Below are 21,049 nucleotides of genomic sequence, written 5' to 3' on the forward strand. Positions count from 1 at the left end.
CTGCAGGAACCAGTGCACCCATCATCCATGCTGCCACTTCGGGGTTGAGCTGCACAAGGGTTCTAACATCACACACACCATCACAGTGCTTCACAACAAAAAATGAATGTCCTTACACACAGGGAGGACAGTCAGCTCCTGTGAGTCTAGTGCTACGGAGACTGGATTCCTTTAGCAGCTCGGTCTAAAGGCAGGGTAAACACCCTCAGAAACCACTACACCTAAGTAATATTTTCAAGCAGAAGTGCACAGAAGACATTGAGAATTTCAGAGGGATGACAGCAGCAAGAAGTTTGAAGCAATTTCTCAGTATTTCTCCCCTTTCTTCTACCTTAGCATCCCCATAAGCCTGAATTGTCATCGCACAAAACCATCCCACGCAATTTCTTTTCTCTTCAGCTTCAGGATAGTTCAGAGTTTTTCATGTCCATGTAAACATTGAAATGTTTATTTAAGCAAGAATTGTCATATGGGAGAAAGGAAAAAATATGTCAGCTGGAAAATGGTTCAGCAGTTCTAGGTAGAGTCAAGGGGTGTTTCTAATCCTTCAGGTTTATTTAACTTCTGTTATTCAGATACATATGAAGGTAGGGGTGGATGAAAGCTCAGATACAATAAACAGATATAAACTTGGAGGCATAGTTTTATTTACTGTGTTCACTGCAGCAAGTTCACTTTCAGCCACAGATTCTTGTTCTAAGCATGCAGTGTTCAACACTAGCTGCCTTGATAACCCCGCAGGGCTTTGCACACAGTCGTGCATGAGCCATCTCCAGTGCACTCTTGGCTAGCAAAGCTCATGCAGCTGCTCCTTCAAAAAAAGCTGATTTTTTTTTCCCCCCAGTTTAGTTTTTGGCAAGCTATATTCACGCATCAACATGGGATACAGGGATGCACAGGGGCAAAGGGTGAGAGAGAATCGGGGGAGTCTCGATTTTAGCAGGCACAATAAAGTATGGAATTGCATATGACCTTTCCATCTCTGCTATTCCAATACAACTGTCCATGGCATACATGCTTCACCGGATCAAGGATACCAAGGATGTTTGTAGGGTACAGAGAGAGATTACTCATTCAGTCTGGACAGAGGGCATGCTAGAAAATTTTCCTTTCTGGAATTCCAGTTTTCATAGCAAAAAGGATCATTTCATGGGACTAACTGCGACACAAAGCTGCCCCTGTAGGCAGCCTGTAATTTTGAGCTCAAAAGAACAGGGAAACCACCTCCTCCAACACCTTATAGACACAGCCGGTGCAGAAGAGATAAGAAGGAGCCAGCAGAGGCTTGCACAGACTTGCACTACTTGCTAACATTGACTGTCCATCACTACCAGCTCGGCTCAAATAGAACATGCTTTTGTTAACATCCCCTAGCTATAGAGCGAGCAGTTCACACTTCCCGGAGTTATTGTTTGAGGCACTCTGCCAGGCAGCCTCTTTACACCCTTCATTTTCAGAGATTTTCTTTGCAATGCTAATTGTAGAGATTGCGAGTTTTGTTTTTAAGTCAGATTCCAGGAAAGAAGATGACAATCGTTGCCTCCCCCTCCTTTTCTGCGGAGGTATATGGACTTGGCCTAACATAAGAGCTAATTTCTGCCACAGCTGCAGTTTGACCATACACGAATCCATCAAGAACACTGACAAGCCCTTGCTGCCCGTGTTCCCTTGGCATCCTCATGCTGTCGCATGTCAGTGATAATCAAAACAACTGCTTGTGAGCTCCTTCATCTCCTCCCTGGATTCTATCAGTATAATGGTATTCTGACCCCTACTTATGATTCATTTCACAAACAGAGAAATGGGAAGAATGTGGGAAAAGAAGCAGGAATACCCAAAGCAGCATGCTTAACAAAACCAGCATCTCTTTCGTTCATAGATTGTCTTCAGACAAAAATCCACGGAATTTTGCTATAGATTTAAGTAGAGTCTAAATGTGGAAACCCACTCTGCCAAGGTTCCTTTATGCCAGTTGATACAAGTATCTCTACAGAGGAGTCCAAATCACCGGTGGGATATTCTGAGAATAGAACAGAAATAAAGTATACATAAATAAAGTGCATTTAGGAGTGACAACACAATTATTAGACTAGGACTAGTCTTAATGCTCTTTAAAATGGCTCTCGAAGAAAGGTGTGCCCCTATCCTATGCAGGGCACTGGAAACTGCTCTGTTCTCTGCCTCCAGAGCCGCCCTCATGTCAGGAGTTGCAAAGGTGCCACCAAAGTCCTGCTAGCATGAATGGCAAAGTCACGGTAGCAGTGAATCGCCCAGTGCAGCAGGGCTCTGTCACCAGGCGCCTGCCTGGGGAGTCTTAGGACAAACACCCTTCAGAAATCCCTACATCAAACATTTTCTAGGGCAGTACAATGCTATTGATGTTTGAGCAGAACTTTCATCCTGAAGAAGGCAAGATCAATTTCACTAGTTGGTCTTCAGACATTAACACCTCATAAAAAGGATGCTCATGCCCCCGCTTATCTGGAATGCGTCTTTAATTATCTTTTGGTACACCTTTTGCAGCCCATTACTTACCAGTCAACGCTGCTTTAATTATGGGCTTGGCAGTAACAGGCAGCTCTTACATCATTGAAATAAAAATGCCAGAAAGCAACCCTGGAGAATTGCAAAGAGATTTCATGTTCAAATGGAAAACGGCGGAATTCAGCAAAGTGCCACGGATTCTCATTCACAAAGGTTTCATAGCATGAGCAGTACTCATGGCCAGGGGCAGGCAGGAACCCTCCAGAGAACATGAGCAGACAAGTGTTGTTTGTGCTCTTGCCTGTTCCTCAGGGAAAGGAGCACTTCCAGCAGCCCCACTTGCTTTGGAAAGTAGTTCAGTGTCCGGACATGTCCAGTTCCATGGTGCGTCAGCAGGGTAAGCAGGAGGGAGGCACATTTTGCACCTTGAGCAAAAAGAAGACAAAAATTATGACAATCCTTGCTTTTCAAGAGCATTCATTCCCCAGTCCAGGACTGGCTCTTGAGAGAGCTGTCACCTGCACTGAACTGTCTCTTACAGTAAACACCTTTGTTATACCAGAGCATTGCTCTAGCCTTTTCTCCTGCCAGAAATAAATGTTGCATCTAATGCTTAAACATATTACTGAAAACACCATGCACTTTTGGGACATCACAGTCTTGCTCTTAAATCACACGAAAATCTATAGATTTCAAGGTGAAAAAAGCATTAGGCCAGTTTGAGATAACTTGGAATAATCTCATGCTTCAGTATTTTTTATATTTAACTCTTCAAATAATCTGTGGAACTGATTGTAATGCTCTGAAGTCCAGGGAAACTATAAAAAAGGTCCCACCTACAAGATCAAATGTCTGTCTCACCTGATATTTAACTCTTCACCAGTGACCATGGATACCTGCCATGGGGAAGGTAGGAATCTATAACCAGCTCAGTAAATGACATACCGGTACTTTTACTTGGAAATTATGATGAAGACCTTGGTCATTTCCAGCCCAGGGTTTCTATTTAGTGAATTTATTCAGTCTTTCTCTGAATGTATGTAAAATTTTATCTTCCAGAGCATCCTCTCACTAGGGCTTTTTACATGGAACAACACTCAGTTTTTTGTGTTCTGAACGTGTAACCTGTTAAAATAATTTGGTGCTTTCAGCCCCCACCCAAGAATATGGAGTGACCTTCACTGATTCTAGCAGCTCACACTGACCATGAAAAAAGACCTTCCCATGGCAGGTATCCAGTCATTGGTGAACAGTTAAATATCAGGTGAGACAGACATTTGATCTTGTAGGTGGGACTTTTTTATAGTTTCCCTGGATTTCAGAGCATTACAATCAATTCCATAGATTATTTAAAGAGTTAAATATAAGAAATACTGAAACGTGATTCATTCCAAGTGATCTCAAACTGGCCTAATGCCTTTTTCACCTTGAAATATATTGCCATCTTGGAAGATGGATGAAGGATAACTGGGAAAGTGGTGATTTGTGTCCCCAGTCCCAATGTCTCCTGCTCTGGTGGAGGAAAATCTGTGTTCTGTGGGACAGACCTGCCTCCCACAGCCACACCGAACACTGATCTGCAGTTTAAACAGGCTGGGCCTGTAAAGGGTTAGGATGGCCACAGGGAAGGACAAATCAGCAGAGCAGAGTCTGTGCCAGTGCAGGAATGGGCTGGAGTAGGATTTCCCTGTTCAGTAAGCCTAATGAATAGATTATCAGCCTTCTCGAGCCTTTTAAACACACAGTAGAAAAGCCACACAGCCATGCAGTAGCAAACCTGTGGTCACTAAAATCCTGCCTCAGCAAACATAAAAAAATATGGATAAAATATCCTCCAGAAATCTAGCCTGGGCCTCCAGAAGGTTACTGAGCCCAGTTCAATCTGGTGAGCCATGGCTTGCTGCAGCACCACTGAGATAAATATGAATTCCCTTAAATGTAGTGGTATTTCATGGCCACTACAGTCAGGCTCACAGGGTACATTACTTTTCTGTAATCCTTTTCCCTGTACTCTGTGCCATCTCCTTCCCTGTTTCCTTTCCTTTGTGGGAAGTGTCTGTCATTGTCCTCACCTATGCTGTTTGTGTAACTGCAGATCTATCCTGTGGCTGATCAGCTCCAGAAGCACTACTGCACTCTTAGCACCTGAGAGGATCAGACCTCGGAACTGCAGACGTTTTAGGACAAGGACTATCTTCTTGTGCTGACAGAATTAAGCACACTCACATGGTACTACAGAAATACAACACATCTCAACATCATGGTCTGCTGAACTTGATTATGATAACTAGTCACCTAAAGACGAGTGAATTTGGCCTTAAGGCTAGTCTGCTGGGACTGGAGACAAGTTGTCTGGAGTCTTCTCCTCCCTGTTTAAAGAACTATTGCTCTACCCTCCCTTGTCAATCCTATTCCTCCTCATCTCCCAAATAACATCCCCACCCATGTGGCTGTAGTGAAACATGCTTCCCACCTATCTCATCCATCTGCTAGTGAGTGACCCCATTTCTTTGCTGGATCTGTGCTGGCTTTTTTCTATTGCACTCAGTTTTCCCATCACAATATTCCTGTTCCAGGCACATAGGAAAAAATACTCAGGACTAGAAAACTGCATCAATTGACATGATGTGTTCATTAACTGAGAAACACAAGAAAGATCCAGTAGTTGGTCCCAATGGACCCCCAAGAACAGTAAACTATACGGAAGCCTTTCTTTTTCCTCAACACTGCACTCTGTGTTTACTGCCATACCACTTGGCAACGTAAGGCAGTGTCTTTCCAAATAGGAAACAGTAATAAAGACACAGGAATTCCTTCAGAGAGGAAGAAGTGGTGTCAGATTCCAAACACTGTGTACTAAAATACATATGCACTGTCATGAAGTGGTTAAAGGAAGAACAAGGCATCAAAATGCTGAGGGTTTGCTGGAGATTTACTCCTTCAACCTTTGATAATTACTGTATGTGCTGTGGGATCCTGGTGTACAGAGTTACGGCCTTGGATCTGTATGAAATGCACTTTTGAGTAGTCTAAGCTACTCAGGTTTTTCCAACATGACCAAAATGAATAAGGCTGTTTGGTCACAATTTTTCCTTGCAGAGTACATTCGGTTTTATTAAATATCCTCCCCAAATGACATAAAATCTTTTTTTGCTCCCATACCTTCAAAAAGATCTTCTTAAATGCTTGTAGTTCATATCCAGTTTTTTAAAATTCCACCCAATCCATGTAGCATAAATCCAACATCTATAAACTGAAATTTCAAATGGATGTTACTTGTTAATAATTCATTTTCTAAAGCTACCTCACATCATTAAAAAAAATACATCAGAGATGTCCACAAAATATATTAGTAGGACTCAAGTTACTGACTTCCAGTAGATATGGGTGAAAACAAATAAAGAACTGTAAACTGCACAACTGTGGTCAAAACTGAAGCTCCCTGTGCAACCTGGACTTCAAACTGCTGAGCCTAGGCTGTCTCTTTACAAAGGCTTATTAAGGCAGTGTTGGTGGAAGCACACCATGATAAAGGCAGCTGTTTCACATTCCTTTTCCTTTCTAATAAGAGAAAAAACCCCACAGTGATATTGTTAGGCTAAGCGTATGGAACTCTGACATAAATTCACCTCTGAAGTGCACAAACTGCATTCGTAGTAAAATCAATGAGAATTCCAAGTGTTTGTAACTGGAAGGTGTTACCTGGTTCTTAATCTTTACAAAGAATAAAGTATTTGGCTGGGACCTTTATAGCTGACAATCTCCAAGACTTGAATTATGCTCATAATTGTGTTTAAAATGTGATAGAAGAGAAGTAGTTTTATCAAGCACCCAAGGAAACCAATGACAAATGAGAAGCATGCAACAGACATATGCAAAGGTTTACTCACTTCAAGTTGCAGATTCTTCACTATAGCAGCAAACAGAATTACTATAGCACATTTTTATTGCTTATGCACATCTCATTACACTCAATGTTTCCTGTAAGTATGGCAATCTGCTGAAAATCTTGCCCATTAACCTCAAAAATGTAATGCTTGTCAAAGTGCAACATGAAACATTTCAAAAGACAGTACTTTTCCTTAGCTTCTCTAGTCTTAGAACTAAAAGATTAAGGTGGTACAATTCTGAAAAATTAAAAGTGGCAGGGGAATAGCTAGGTTAACTAGTTACATTAGGAACCAGACATTGCTTGCAGTGGTTTCATTATAGCATTGTGCCATTTAGCTCTGATTTTAAAAAAGTTCTGTTGATAATTTTTTTCCTTAGGTAACTTTCCCTGAATGCTTCGCATCTCTTTTATACCAGCTTCAAATCCACTTTAAAATTGGCTCCAGTTTATTTCCAAATAACTTCCTAAGAAAAACCCAACCCCTAAATCCTTACTTGTACAGAAAGTTGCTGTTTAAACAAGTCACATCACTGACTCTGGCATGATGACTCATGCCATAAAATTTGTTCTGAATTTGACTAATCCTCCCACCCCCTCCTCCTTTTTTTTTTTTTTTTTTTTAGGAATTTTAAACGCCAGGGAAGAGCTAACGTGTCTCTATCTATTCTCTGGCATCCACCGAGAACACCAAACAAAAGAGGCCGACTACCTGGCAAATACCCTTTGTACTTCCCGATGGAAGTGAGATAGCCAATATCTCTAAGTTAGAGATAGCAAACGTTTCTAAACTGAAGCGGGAACAATTTTCTCCACTAGTAGGTGCAACAGGAACTTTAATATTTGAAAATTGAAGAGAATGACCTATTGATGTAAACAGCATGCAAAATGAGCCAGCTCTGTCTCAGGGACTAAGCAGAAAAAAAGCCCAGGTCCATCTGGTTGTTTCAGTAGAATTAACCCATCTCAGTGTAGACACCCAGTCACTGTGGATATTTTGGGGCTCCCTGGACACAGCTTCAGTGAAAAAACAATTTTTAAAAATGAATTTAGCTGTCTTTGAAACCTCAAAGAGGATCTTATGTCTCACCCTCATGGAACTATGTGGTTACTTTACCTATTGATTTCATAAAACATCTCTTTCACTTTTAGATTCTTTAGATTCTTAATAAATACTTGCATGTTCAATACCAACCTAATCTGAAATCTAAACCAAGTAATACAAATGCAAGGAAAAACGTTTGTGTGCAATTATGAGGGGATATGCCTTTTTATGCTTTTTTCCTTTCCAACTTTTTTTTTAAGATTATGCTTTCCCTCTTTTCTAAGGCCTCGGCTACTATCAAAACAGGCTCAGTTTAGCGATCTGTGCAGCCTGCAGCAGGGTGAAGCTGGCTTACAGAGCCCTGCCGTGGGGCTGGCAGCTTGCTGATTGCTCCCTACCATTATCCGCATGCTCTCCAGCACAGGAAAGGCCTGAGAAAGGACGGGGAGCTGTGGCAATCCTGTCACAACTGGCATGTGTGCTCTGATCTCCAACTCTAAGCCTGGCTTTGGTAAGCATGGCTGGAGCTGCCTGCTGTCAGCACTCAGCCTTGGTGGTGTTCTGGGGTGTGGCATGCTGCTGAGAGCTGCCAATTCATAACAGCACACCATTCACTCACTTTTTGGCACTGATTAGGCTAAAAGGAAAGGAAATCAAAGTAGAAATCTCAGAAGTTACGGTGAAATAGTTTCCTTTCCTGTAAACTCAGCAAAGTGAATTTGTTCTGTATTTTTTCAATAACTCACGTAACAGTGTTTGGGATTTGTTGTTTCCAGTTTAGATTATACCTGCCAATAAATGCAATTCACTGACAAATAACATTTTCAGTGCTGAAGTCACAAAGATAACTAATCTGTTAAAAATATGAGGGCAGAATTGCAAACCTTCGCAAAATATGATAGAGCAAGGTTTTCAGCTACTCTGGGAAATGAGTCCCTCAAAATTAGTCATCAGGTATACCTAACAACACCTAAGAAACACAAGAAAGATCAACCACTGAAAGCTGTGGACTTTCTGTTTTATGACACCGTCAAAGAAACACAAAATGCCCCTTGAAAAGTATCCTGCAAGGAAGTGCAATCCACTGACCTCTATTCAGAGAAACAAGATAATATTAAAGGCGTGTGCTGGCCAGACTAGATCATGCTACAGGTCTTCTGGCTTTAAATTATTAAAATTGGAACTATATTTGGCTTCTTAAATACTCTTAAGACTCCTCTCTTTGTCAAGAGAAATAGCCTGTTTTAAAAAGTCAGGTCAGAGACACTGTCCTGGATTAGAAATGGAATCTCTGAATGTCCAGCCCCGCAAAAAGGTCTCAGCAGGAATTTGTCTTCATTATTTCACATTCAGGTCCAAGGCTGTTGAGATGCCCAGGGCTGGCAGAGCTACCCGTGACAGTCAACAGGGCTGGCAGCGAGCGAGGGCTGCTGCCACACATGAAGCTGGAAGAATATCACTTCATAAAAAGATGTATCAATTATTTTTGGCAACAGAGAAAGAAAAGCAAGCCAGCTCGCTGTCCTCGGCCCACGGTGTCACGGGCGGTCCTCGCTGCCGTGCAGCAGTAGGGTGACACGACAGCGTCTCGGACCCCTCCTGGCCACCGAGGGCAGGCTGCGGAGGCAAAAGCCGCAGCCCGGCCCGGCGCTGACAGCCCGTGCGTTCGCTGTGCATCCGCTGCCCTCTGCAGCCGCCGCCGCGCAGCAGCCCGCCCGTGCCTTCAGCGCGGAGAGGCGCTGCGATTGCCCGGAATGTCCTAAAGAGGAACAAATCAACGAATGGGCTGCAAAAAACCAAACCAATCCAACCCGAGGAAAAAAAAAAAAAATTTTAGAAATTTCTCCCAGACACTAAGACGGAAGTGGGGTCACACACTCTTCTCCCCTGCATCAGCAAAGCATCGCAGGGGAATCTTTTAATCAGGTGTAATTGCACAAAGCCAGCCTCACTAGGTTTTGTAGATGGGATTCCCAGCAACAGTTTTACCGCAGCAGGAATTTTTTACCAAACTCTCCTGTAATCTCAAAGAACACCCCAGAAAAATGAGGGGAGGGGGAAAAAAAAAAAAAAAGCGCATAGGCACGTCATTAACACAAAATTAACAGAGCAGCATGTTTACCTTCGGGCAAGGAGAGAGAAGAGCACAGCATTTTACAGTCTGTCTACACTGTCAGCCATACCGAGCAAACAGGGAGCAAAGCTCCAAGGAAAGCATAAACCCGCCCAACCCACCCCCCAACATTTCTACCCCTGAGCAGCTGCCCCAAGGCTCTGGTGATTCATCACCGATACCACATTGCCAAAAGGACACAGAATAGAAAATGCTGGACTTGATACGCGTAGAATCGCTAGTTTTCAAAAGGGAAGGCGTTCTGTACTGTTCTAGATAACGACTGAACTGCTCAGTGGTAGGAAGGTCCATAGCTGTTTATTTTACGCCAGGAGCGAGCGCCGCTGCAGTGTGCGAGCGCTGCGTGCTGCGGCGGGGACACCGGGACCGCCGCGGGGCACCGGGACACCCCGGGAGCCGCCTCGGCCGCTCGGCGCCACCAGAGGGCGCTCCGGGACCTGCGGCACGGGCCGGGCGCCGAGCCGGGGCTGAGCGCGGAGCCGGGGCTGTCCTGGAGCCGGGGCTGTATTTCACGTCGCATCTGCTGCTATTGTCCCATTTCCTGCATTTTCTCCACCCCGAAGCAGAGCGCTGCAGTAAAGTAGGAAGGGGTCAAGTTGGAAAGCTCACTCCAACTCCTGTGCTGTTGTTCCACGCCGCGTTCGGTACAGAATCGCAGAATCGGTTAAGTTGGGAAAGACCATCGAGTGCAATCTATGAGTGAACATCACTGAGTGCCACATTCAGTCTTTTCTTAGACATCTTCAGGGACGGTGACACCATCACCTCCCTGGACAGCTCATTCTAATGTCAAATCACCTCAAACTTCCCCTAGTGTGGTTCTGGAATATGTCCTCTTGTCCTGCCACAAGGGTCCGATTCCCACCTGGGAACAGCCTCCTTTCAGGCAGCTGTACAGAGTGATAAGGTTTCATCTGAGGCTTCTTCTCCCCAGGCTACACAACCCCAGCTCCCTCAGCTGCTCCTCACAGTGCTTGTGTTCCAGACCCTTCACCAGCCTTGCTGCCCTTCTCTGGACACATTCCAGCGGCTCAACATCCTTCTGCGAGCTGGACACGGCACTCGAGGTGTGGCCTCACCAGTGCCAGGCACCGGGGGATGATGATCCCTTGCCTGGCCACACCACTGCCGATCCAGGCCAGGATGCCACCGGCCGGTGGTCAAGCGGGCACCCTGCTGCCTCACGTTCAGCCGCTGTCCACCAGCACCCCCGGTCTCTCCGCTGGGCCACTTCCCAGCCGCTGCGCCCCCGGCCCGGGCCCGTCGAGGCCACGCGCAGAGCCGGTCCCGGTGAGGCGGTGCCGGGCCCGCGGCAGTGCCCGCCCAGGGGTGGGCCATCCCCGCCCGCCCGGGCCCAGGCTCCGCCCCCCTCAGCGCGGCCTTAGCGGCGGCGGCGCGGCCCGGGCTCACAGCGCGGCCCGGCGGGATGGCGGCGGCGGCGGAGAGAGGCCGCGATGGCAGCTGCCACTTCCAGCGCTCCCGGCTCATCTGGATGGTGGCCATCATCTTCGGCATGGTCGTTCTCGGCGTAAGGAGCGGCGCGGGGCGGGGAGGGAGGGAGATCGTTCAGAAGCCGCGGGGTGCGTGGAACAAGTTTCCTGCGCCGTGCCCGTGTCCGCGGAAACGCCGCTCCCCGGAATAAACGGGGAGAAAAAGGAAACTAGAGGTGCTGCTTTGGCCAGGCAGGGAGGAGGCTGCACAGAGCCATGCAGGAGGGCCAGCGGAGACCGCTTGGCCTGCCAAGGGAAGCGAGCCCGTGAGCTGGAGGCGCGTCCCGGGCCCGGTCAGAGCATCCCGGGGCGCGGGCGTGCGGGGCAGGTGCCCGGGGAAGGGGCATGGCTGCAGCATTCCCAGAACTGCGGCTTGAGGCACTGAGCACCAGCACAGCTCGCTCCGGGACAGCCGGGCAGCATGGCAGCCCGTAGGTGCGTCTACAGCGCTTTAGGCACAGGCTGTACGAACCGGTGGTGTTGGAAAACACAGTTCACACCACGTTGTCTTAATTTCCAAAACTAGACTTCACCTGAGTTAGGCTGGATTACTGGAGCAGAGATATTAGTGGCTGTTTTGATGTATCTGACGGGTTTATGAAAGTCATCCTTTGACTTTCACATATTGCAGTTTTCTTTCTGTTTGCACAGATTTTCTAAACTTAAGAACCGCCACTGTAAAAATGATGGTCAAGGCACATCAAGCTGCTCACAAAACAGTTTCTGGACTGTTTCAAGAAACAGAATGAGCTTTAAGCAGATTCCCTTTTTATACCCATCACCTCTTTGGCATAGCTGAATTTACAAATAGTGGGAAACTGCAGCATTGATAGCAGAAGCCAGATAAGGCGGTGTGAACTTTGGCCTGGCCTAGCGCTCACCTTATGTCCCCGATGGACTCTGGAGTGCCCAGCTCATCACTCACTGCTGCTCCTCCTCCCCAGCCGGTGAAAATCAGGGTGCACAGTGGTAAACACTGTGGACAGCTCTGTGACAGGAAGGAAACCTGGGAAGAAACTCTGCATCTCTGGTCTCGGGATTCGTGCTTCTGTGCCCTGTTAAAAATAAACAGAAATCTGACATTTTCGTTTTTAGGGGACAAAAGAACTAGGACCCCTAGTTTTAGTTAAATAGTTATTCCTCCTAAAGAGTGTATTCATTGCTTGGCTTCTTCAGGTCACTTGCCTCAGATTAACTTCTTCAGGTCAAAGACAATGTAGGCTTTGCAGCTTCCATGTCTAATAGGTAATGAGCTTACAACTTAAATGCCACTTAACGTGCTGATGCACTCTTGGTACCCAGACAGCAACCTTAAACTTATCCCCTTGGCATCTGGTACGTCAAGGAATAGAAATTTCCTAGTTGCAACCTTTCAAAGGCTACTGGAAAAAGATGGTCCTTGGACAAGGTTAATGCAATGAAAGAATTTCAGTATTATGAATAAATGAGCTCTAAGCTCATGGGGCTCAGAAATAAAGCTATTTTGAATGTTAAATTGGTGGTACTTCTACCTTGAAGTAAGATAACTATTTTTTTTTTTTTTTTTTAAGTGGGTAACACTTTGGCCTTCAACTATACCTTATAGTTACTTGGGAATATTTGGTACCTTCCTCAATTATTTAGTGGAACATCACCACAAATGGGTATGCTACGGGTAAGTTATATTTGACTGTGTAATTATTTTGCCTGTCTCTGATTCTTGTACGTAGTCTGTGTTAAGCTTTCCTGTAACCCAGTTGTTAATTAGATTTAAAGAGCTCTCCTTTCAAGCTCATTACAATTAAGGGTGTGGGGTAATAAGTACATAGAGGGCTAGACAGGCTAAGACCAGTTTGATAGTTTAAAAATTCAACTTTGAATTTGGCATCACTGATGGTTTATCAAGAAAGGGAAAAATGTTGAGATACTACTTTTGATGACAATTATTAGTCCAAAGTTACATTTGTACCATCTACTGAAAGGTTTTTGTTTTTTTTTTTTTTTCTTTTCTTTCTTTTTTTTTTTTTCCTACAATTGTTACTTGAGCAGCCCAGTTCTTTCTTTAGGAATCTTTTTTATCCAGCTTCAATTAAAGAGCAGTTCCTACACTGGTACTCACTTATCCCGATCTACATAAGAAATAACCCTGCACAGTGCTAAGTTTTGCTGGGTTACAATTTTCTTGAGCTCACTGACTTCCTGTAAAGACAGAAATCAGTAGGACTTTCTTGTTTATTTTACCATGCATCAGGTAGAACCTTCATCTTTTCTCAAAACATCTTTTGCTTTAGCAAGGTATTGAATTGATCCTAACTGAATATTTCAACTTTTTTTTTTTTTTTTTTCCCTACGAAAGCTTCTATATTAAAATTTGTAGGCCAAGTGTGACTTGGCTTATCAAGTCACATTATATATTCTTATATAGTCGGTTGCTTTCATAGAACTAAACCTGTAAAAACTTAAGTAGTTTCTTAGGACCACTAAAAATACTTGTGTAAATAAAAGGATAGATTTTACATGCTTAACTAAGCTTAACTTGTACTGCTTTCACTAAGCATTTGGCTTTTTGGCTTAATCTAAGTGCTGAAAGTTTTGGAAGCCTAGTGGATGCTTCAAAGAGCAGGTCAAGGCTTATTGCACAAGTTCCAGTTGCTCTGATTTTCTCAGTGGGCTTCAGTTTCTTTTAAGTGTACGCTTGTGGGGTTTCTTCAAGATGAGAAAGACACCTTCCTTTCTATGTTAAAATAAGTTGTTACTTCAGTGCTTCTAGATTTATGTTCTCTGCATAATACATCTTGGATCCAACAGTCTTCTCCCTAAGTTTCATCACAATAAACCATGTTTTCTTTCCACCAGGTTCTGGGTATCCTGGTTGATTCACATAGTGGAAGCCCTCTACGGTATTAAGATGTGCCAGTAAGTTGTTCCTTCCTCTCACTCCAGCACAGGTTCTCTGCAAAGGATTTCTGAATCAAGTAACGTAAGCTACAGACTGATTGTGGTGGCTCTCAGCAGCAGTGAATTCAGAGGGTGCTGGTAAAATCCTTGCTGCAGTGATAGTTTGCTGTCCTCCACCGTCATTTGCTGCCAATTCTCCCAGTGGTTACGCTTGTGCAGGGCAGCAACAAGGGCTGGCAGCTTGCAGAACTGGCAGCAGCAAGGTTTGCCAGAGCTTGTCTGGCAGGCTCTGAGCTCCCTGTTCACTGGGTAACACTGCTGCTCAGGAGGCAGAGGGAGCAATAGATAGCATAGAAATAGTCTGATAACTTCAGGTGTTACAATTTTATCAGATCTTACCTCATCAGGATTGCGATACTGCTAATGACACGCTTAAACAATTGCATCTGTATTGTGAGAATACAATTGGACACTTTCAGATCTACCTGCATCTGCAGGTCAGTGGGATAAGCTGCTTGAACTAATGGGGCTGTACAGGCAAGGCCATCTAAGCCTTAGGTTAGCATAACAATTTACCTGGAAAGGAGCGCTGTCCAAACACATCGTCCTTCTGTTCGTTTGACTTGTGGCTGCAGTAATTCGGGAGAATGCAGATACTCACTAGGTTCTCATGCTCTGCAGAGTAGGTGGCCAGTCTGTTTGCCATGATACAAATGATGGGTTTCCACTTCATTTGGGTCAGTCACTGCTGTCTGTCCCAGGCTTCTCAGGTAACAGCTCTTGGAAACAACAGGATTTTGTTTCATGGAACGCTGCATAAGGGGTTTTTTTAAGGTAGTAGAATATGGAAGAATAATCTCTGCCTTCAGAATAAGGGTTAGTAAAAATTTTGGCTTTGTCAGACTTTCATTTTGAGTTACGTAGCTTGAAAGCTAAAACTTTTAAGTCTGAGTGTGTAAAGTGACTACCAGTGAACATACCAAATGAGTGTATTGTAATTAGTTTTACTAATGAAGTCTTACAGAGTAGTGTTCAAACCAACAACAACAACAAAAAGGCAGAGATGGCCTGCCCATCATCATCTCATCATGAGTGCTGCTTTAGATTACCTAACAGTTGTACTTCTGTCAGCACCAAACACCACTTATTTTTACTTACGTAGAAGTTATGTCTGTATGGCAACATCACAAAGGAGGCTCAAGGAAAAGCTGTGAGGGCTCAGATACAAATTTTTTAATCAGCTGTAGTATTGTCGTTGGCTCTTGGCCTGTATTGCTGCGTATGATCTATTCATTAAGTTTGCTTTGTAGCAACAGGTAAATTTCTTAAGCCCTTGTTCTCCAGGTTCTGCAGTAATTTGAAAACTGGAGCTGGGATTATAAACAAAAAAGCACAACTATGCCTGACGGAATTGTTTACTGGAAATGTGAAATCCCTTGGGTTTGCTGTTTCGCTTATACTTGTTCCTTTCAGTGGGAGTACTTCTCGAGAGCAATGGAGGAGAAAATGTCATTTTCTGTAACATACAGAAAAACTCATATATGTTACATTAAAACTAACTAACATAGGAAGGTCTCTTCTTCATAAAGTAAGTGAAGTGCCTTCAGCCCTGTTACCTGTCTTTGTCTAGCCACAAATTCAGGTACTGATGTTTCCATCCCTCATCACACAGTCATTGTTGGCATAAAGTCTCCCTTGACTAACACAGCCAACAAGAAATTATATTCAGACTTGTGTATGAAGATCAGTGTTAAGCTACTCCAGTTTCTTGGTTCTTTGCACACAAACTTCTGGGATAAGTCATTTCAAACAGGACAGATGGAGATTGCAATTTATATATTGTTGAGGAAATTGTATGCATAGAATGTCTGAAAGAACTTTTGTTCAATAAATAGCTTAAAATCCTAAAGCCACAAGAACTGGTATGTTTAGTTAGCACAGGAAATGTCTCAGTAGATGGATGTGCTGAGTTGAAATGTTCTAATCAGTCTGAATCTCAAGGATGGGTGGAGATAGCTAACCTTACATTATAAGTACCAGTAGGGCCTGCAGAAGCGTAGGGTTTTTGACACATTTTGTGTTTTTGTTAATGTTACAGAGCTAAAGGAATCACTGACCCGGCTGTTCAGTTTCAATGGTTCGTTCAGACCCTTTTATTTGGATATGCTTCCTTTGGTCTCCTGGTGTCTTACAAGCCTGCAGCCAAGAAGCAGTACTAGAAGACAATGAAAGAAGTCACTTCTCACATACTTCATCTCATTTTTCTGAAAAGACCCCCACTACCTGTCTAGGTGCTGTAATTAGCTAAATTACATTCCTGCTGCATGATGCAGTGCCCTTCTACCCAAGCAACTCTCCTCTTACTAAACAACACAATTAAAATTCTCAGGGCCCTGTGGATAGTTCAGTAGAAAAACAGCCCTTCAGTCTTGGCACTGCCAAATTTTAATCCTATTTATTGTGCAAGAAGCCAGAACCTGCTCCTCTGCAGAGTTTGACATGTGTACTCTATCACTGACAGCTGGTAGCAGTGATTGATAAATTACCTTTTCATGAGGAGAATTGTTGTTCCACAGCAGGGAGGGTTATTGACAGCCACAAGGCAGCTTGCACCTGTTTTCTAACAGGATTTAAATTTACCTGTATTTTTCTCTCCAGACTGACGTTTTTGTTGTTGTTAAAGCCTGCTCTTTGTACTTTGTTTTGTCTGCTTATTTTGTTCCACAAAGGACAGACCACTGTACTGCTGCAGGCACGTTGAAAAGACCACCTCTCAGCTCAGGCTGACGTGCAGTGAGCTTGGATACATAAAGCACTTTAACTTGGTTTAATACAAGTGCCTTAAAATCCATGCAGCATGACCTCATCTTTTTAATGAAGATTTTAAGTTATGAGTTATTGTAGTATAAAGTAGCTTTGAGGGCAGCTTTTTTGAGAAGTAATTTATTATCCAAAGAAAAAAGAATCTTTCAAAAATCTAACTGGAAAGTTGATATTTGGGAATGAAATTAGATGTAGTGAACATATACCACTGTTTCCCAGATGCTGGTCTTCTGAAACCTAAGGTTGAGAGACCCTCAAGAGTATTTCCTGTATGTGTAGTGAGTTCCATCAGATTGTCTTTTACTTTTGAATATTCGAACAAGAATTTATTCTGTGTAGTTGTAGCACTTCTAAAAGGAATAACTATTTCAAGTACTAACTCTGGTGTGGGGAGAAGTTTTACCATGCCTCTTGCCATGATACTGTTCTGGAAGAAAGGGTAAGAAAAGGTTGTTCTTTCTCTGACCTCTAAGAGCTCCACAAGGCGGTAATGCGTAACTTTGTGCCCTGTGCAGTACCTACAGACTGTAACACTGCCTTGTGGGGAGCCTTCTGCAAGCACAGGTACATCAAGTTTTTGCTTTCAGTGGGTACTAAAGGCATGGAGAACGGAAGGGTTTGAAATGGTGGTTTGTTTGTTGTTCGGGTTTGGTTCTTGTTTAATGGCAAACTGTTAACTTAAACATTTTATAGAGAAGTAGAAACTCATTTGGTGGCTAGAAATCCAACAGAAATGTCAAGAGCCTGAGCTACGTCTTACTGTGTAACCTTTTGTCTTAGTCTGTGTCCCTGGAATAAAGATTTTTAAACAGGAAGTAGTTGTTTTTAATACATCCTAGAAATAAAACGCCCATACAAAATACCTAGACAGCTCCTTGACACCAGTATCAGTGTTCACACTTGGAATGTGCAGGATCAGCTTTCCAAAGTCCCATCACTGATACTACGTGGCCAGGCTGCACCCCAAGCACTGGTCAGGCTCACCCTCAGCCCCTCCACTGGGCTCTGGAGTGGCTACAGGTAAATCACAGCTCTGAGAAGTAAACTACATCCTCTTAAACTACATCCCCCTGATTAGATGGGCTTCCTGTTAGGCAATGGCAAAGCTTCCTCAGGGCAGCCCAAGGAAGCTACAGTAGAAAGCTATAGGAAGCTAGAGTAGAAAAAAATATGTACTGCCTTAGTTAAAAAAAATACCAAATTAGAACAAGTTTTAGCCAGGCACTGGCATCAGCACCATTTTTTGAAGCCTCTCTGGGATTTTTGTTTAGCATGACAGATTGCAGCAGCTTTCTCTGTGGAGGTTGCTGGGCATTGTTTATTAAAGATTTTAAAAATGCAACTCCCAGGTATTCATTTACCTTCAGACACTTTCTCTCCCCAACCTTTGCTTCGCAGCAGTTCAGTTTTAACCCTTGTTTAAAAAAAAAAAACCCACAAAAATAAAAACCCAAGCAAAAACCAACCAGTGTTTGCTATCAGCCTCTGTCCCAGAGCTGTAAACAGCACAGATGCCTGTTTGCTAAAGTTTTGGAGGGTTCACAACGAGATCCCAACTGCAAACCTGAGGACCACGGGCTAAGCAATGCTGACTGGCCTTGAGGAAAAGGAAGAAACCCACAGCATGACAAGACTGAAAATAATGTTGAGATACCATTTCTGAATAGCTGTTTATATTGCCTTCAACATCACAGTAAGGTAAATATACCCTTAATATGTTACAAAATTATTTTAAAAGCCAGCAGGAGCACAAATCCAGGTCAGCACGTCACTCAGCTCACAGAGACACGTGTTCCTGGCTTTGAGAGGCTCTCTGGAAATGCTGCTGGTTACACCAGGCATAAGCATTTCTCCAGGCTAGTCCAACAGCAACAATAAAGATCACTCTCAGTCACTTAGAGCCACTCTTTCCACTGCCATCAAAATGCCCTTTCCACAACGGAAGAGCAGAGCAACAGAAGTGCACCTTGTGTTCCCAAAGGCTGAGTGTCAGACCATCCCCAGCAACACCCAACCCACCCTTGCCTAAGGAAAATACTTGCAATTAAGCAATTCACTGTAACAAAATATTTCAAAATATCGCTTCCCATTGAAAGGAAACTCCAATGAAACATACAGAAGAGCTTTTACTTTTGAAAAAGACCGGTAAATAAGGTAAATCACCAAGGAAGCTGAGATGACATTAATAAAGGTTTTTCAGGATGGATATTTCTGCCAACTAGGCTGGTGACAGCACAGAAAATACAAATGCTGTTTAGACATCCATTTCAAATTGGAAAGAAGAGAAAAACCCAACCCTTGCTATGAAAGCTAGGTGCAAGCCTGGGTATACCAAGAAAATTTAAAGCAACCATGCCTGCTTTTGCTAGACATAAAAAACCCATCTCCATTCATTATTTATTTGCCCTGGCATTGGTGATCAAAAGCAATAACTTCATACAAGTCACAACCTCATCACTTTAAACAGTACTTTATGCTGTGGTTGCTTGGTAGCTTTGTTGCAGAAGAAAACAAAGAAACCACCCAGATTAATTTTCACCCTTAAATCATAAACTCCTTAAAGGCAAGTTATCCAGATCAGCGTGTTTGACAAATCACTGCTCAAATCAAGGAGATGTGGATGTGTAGATCAGGACAGGCAGCATCAGCTCAGAAACGCTGCTGAGCCTGAACAGAAACACTGAAAAGTCTCCCACCCATTTTCAAGAACTTCCAAAGCCTTCAGGGCTGTAGCTGATTTTTGTGAGGGAGTGATGAAAAACTTTTCTCAGAATCTCAATATGTTGTCTTACTTTGCCTCTTTTTCATGCTGACCTAGATTTTTCCAAACACAACAGAAGTCTACTGAGCCAGACTTTGGAAATACCCAAGTGTTGGTTAATTAAGGACGTTTAATTTGCTCTGGGGCTGGGCAGCTGGTCCCCTGCAGAGCAATTGAGCCCTGGTGAAGCTGGGGGAATGTCCTCCTCAATCACTGCCAGGGAGCCTGCAGTCAACTTGACCACTATAGGCAAGACCCTTAAGGTCCCACAGTCTGATGCTTGTGGGCATTCTGGAACAATCTCTTTATGGAAGAGCTACATGAACAGCTCAAGAAATTACCATAGCTTGTTGAAAGCAAAAGAAACAAAATCCCTCAGTATTTCCTTTACTCCTGCTCCTCAGAAGAGCAGTAATAATACAGCACAATCCACGTACTGTACTGAACCTTACATGGCCCCTGCAACTCCAAACATACCTACAGCACATGCAGGAGGGGAAGAAGGGGGGGAGAGGAGGAAAGAGGGGTGTAAGGAACATTATTGTATCATTTATCAGTGTTCTTTGAGACCATTTTCACAAAGGAAAACCACTCAGGTGCCCCTTGTGGGAATGCACAGGGTGACCAGTTTACTAAGTGTAGCAGTTACACAATTTAAAATGTCCTTCTCAAGATACTCTAGGCTTCTTATCAAAAGGAAAACCACGTCCTTCTCCCGAATTTCAAAAGTGTGAAGGAAAGGGATTTTCACAGTTGCAATCTGCCCCCGCACCCCTCACCCCAGGCTGGTCAATCAGAAGTAGATCAGAGTACCTGTGTTTAGAGGAGCTTTCAGACATCAGCAGCACAGGACGAGCCCCTCATGTCCTTTGTGTGGATACACTCAGATGTGGCTGATCCTTAAAGTCTCTTCGTTTCTTCAGACTGACAGGTTGTGTGGGCTTAGCTGTATGGGATGTTGATCATTATTGACATACTTCTAAACATTCATATTTTATTATATTTTCCAAATACTGCCACCAGTTTTTGCTGCAGCATTTTTTTAGAAAAATAAGTAAGTGCTTTTGAACAATGGGAAATTCATCAGCTCAGGAGGGCACAATGTAGTGAAGGATTCCACTGCCTTTGACATGTAGCAAAAGTTTGGGAACACGTGAAAGCAAAGATTTGTAATAGAAGAAAACTCTACAAACTTTGACACCCTATACATGGCAGACTGCTTACAGCTAAACAAACTACAGAGAAAGTGACAAGAGAACAAAGGCCATCCAATAAATGACTGGCAAGAATTACAGCCCAGCCCCAGAGTGATTCAGTTTAGTTTTCCATTCCATAAACCACAGGCCTATGTTTGGGTCTAGAAAACTTTAACAATAACATGTCAAATGCCCTTACCGCACTGTGGGATGGGGAGTTTGTGAATCTCCCAAAAGCAGTAGGTCAGAAGGCAAGGTGCTGCCTGTGAGGACACGCCACCTGCATGGGGAGGTAATCTGCTCCTGATGCTGCAAAAACACGTACTGGCAGAGATTTAGATGTTAATCCC

General features: G+C 43.7%; 1 protein-coding gene and 1 long non-coding RNA gene across 3 annotated transcripts; one reads left to right on the forward strand and one right to left on the reverse strand.

The window, feature by feature from the left end:
* Positions 1–525: 525 nt before the first annotated feature.
* Positions 526–21,049, reverse strand: LOC120756129 (uncharacterized). Of its 2 annotated transcripts, none has more exons than XR_005702032.2 (6): positions 20,899–21,049; positions 20,317–20,449; positions 14,496–14,698; positions 11,924–12,097; positions 2,536–2,909; positions 526–2,020 (listed from the first exon to the last, which is right to left on the reverse strand). It is a non-coding gene; the product is annotated as an uncharacterized LOC120756129 (long non-coding RNA). The 2 variants fall into 2 exon arrangements; XR_005702031.2 differs by having other exon boundaries at positions 14,496–14,731.
* Positions 10,948–17,571, forward strand: TMEM254 (transmembrane protein 254). The gene is made up of 4 exons (XM_040071915.2): positions 10,948–11,080; positions 12,593–12,696; positions 13,878–13,937; positions 16,018–17,571. Exons 1-4 carry the CDS (start codon positions 10,979–10,981, stop codon positions 16,136–16,138), a joined length of 387 nt encoding a protein of 128 aa, XP_039927849.1. The 5' UTR covers positions 10,948–10,978; the 3' UTR covers positions 16,139–17,571.

The sequence above is a fragment of the Hirundo rustica genome, chromosome 8, assembly GCF_015227805.2.
Source record: "Hirundo rustica isolate bHirRus1 chromosome 8, bHirRus1.pri.v3, whole genome shotgun sequence".
Taxonomy (NCBI): Eukaryota; Metazoa; Chordata; class Aves; order Passeriformes; family Hirundinidae; genus Hirundo; species Hirundo rustica.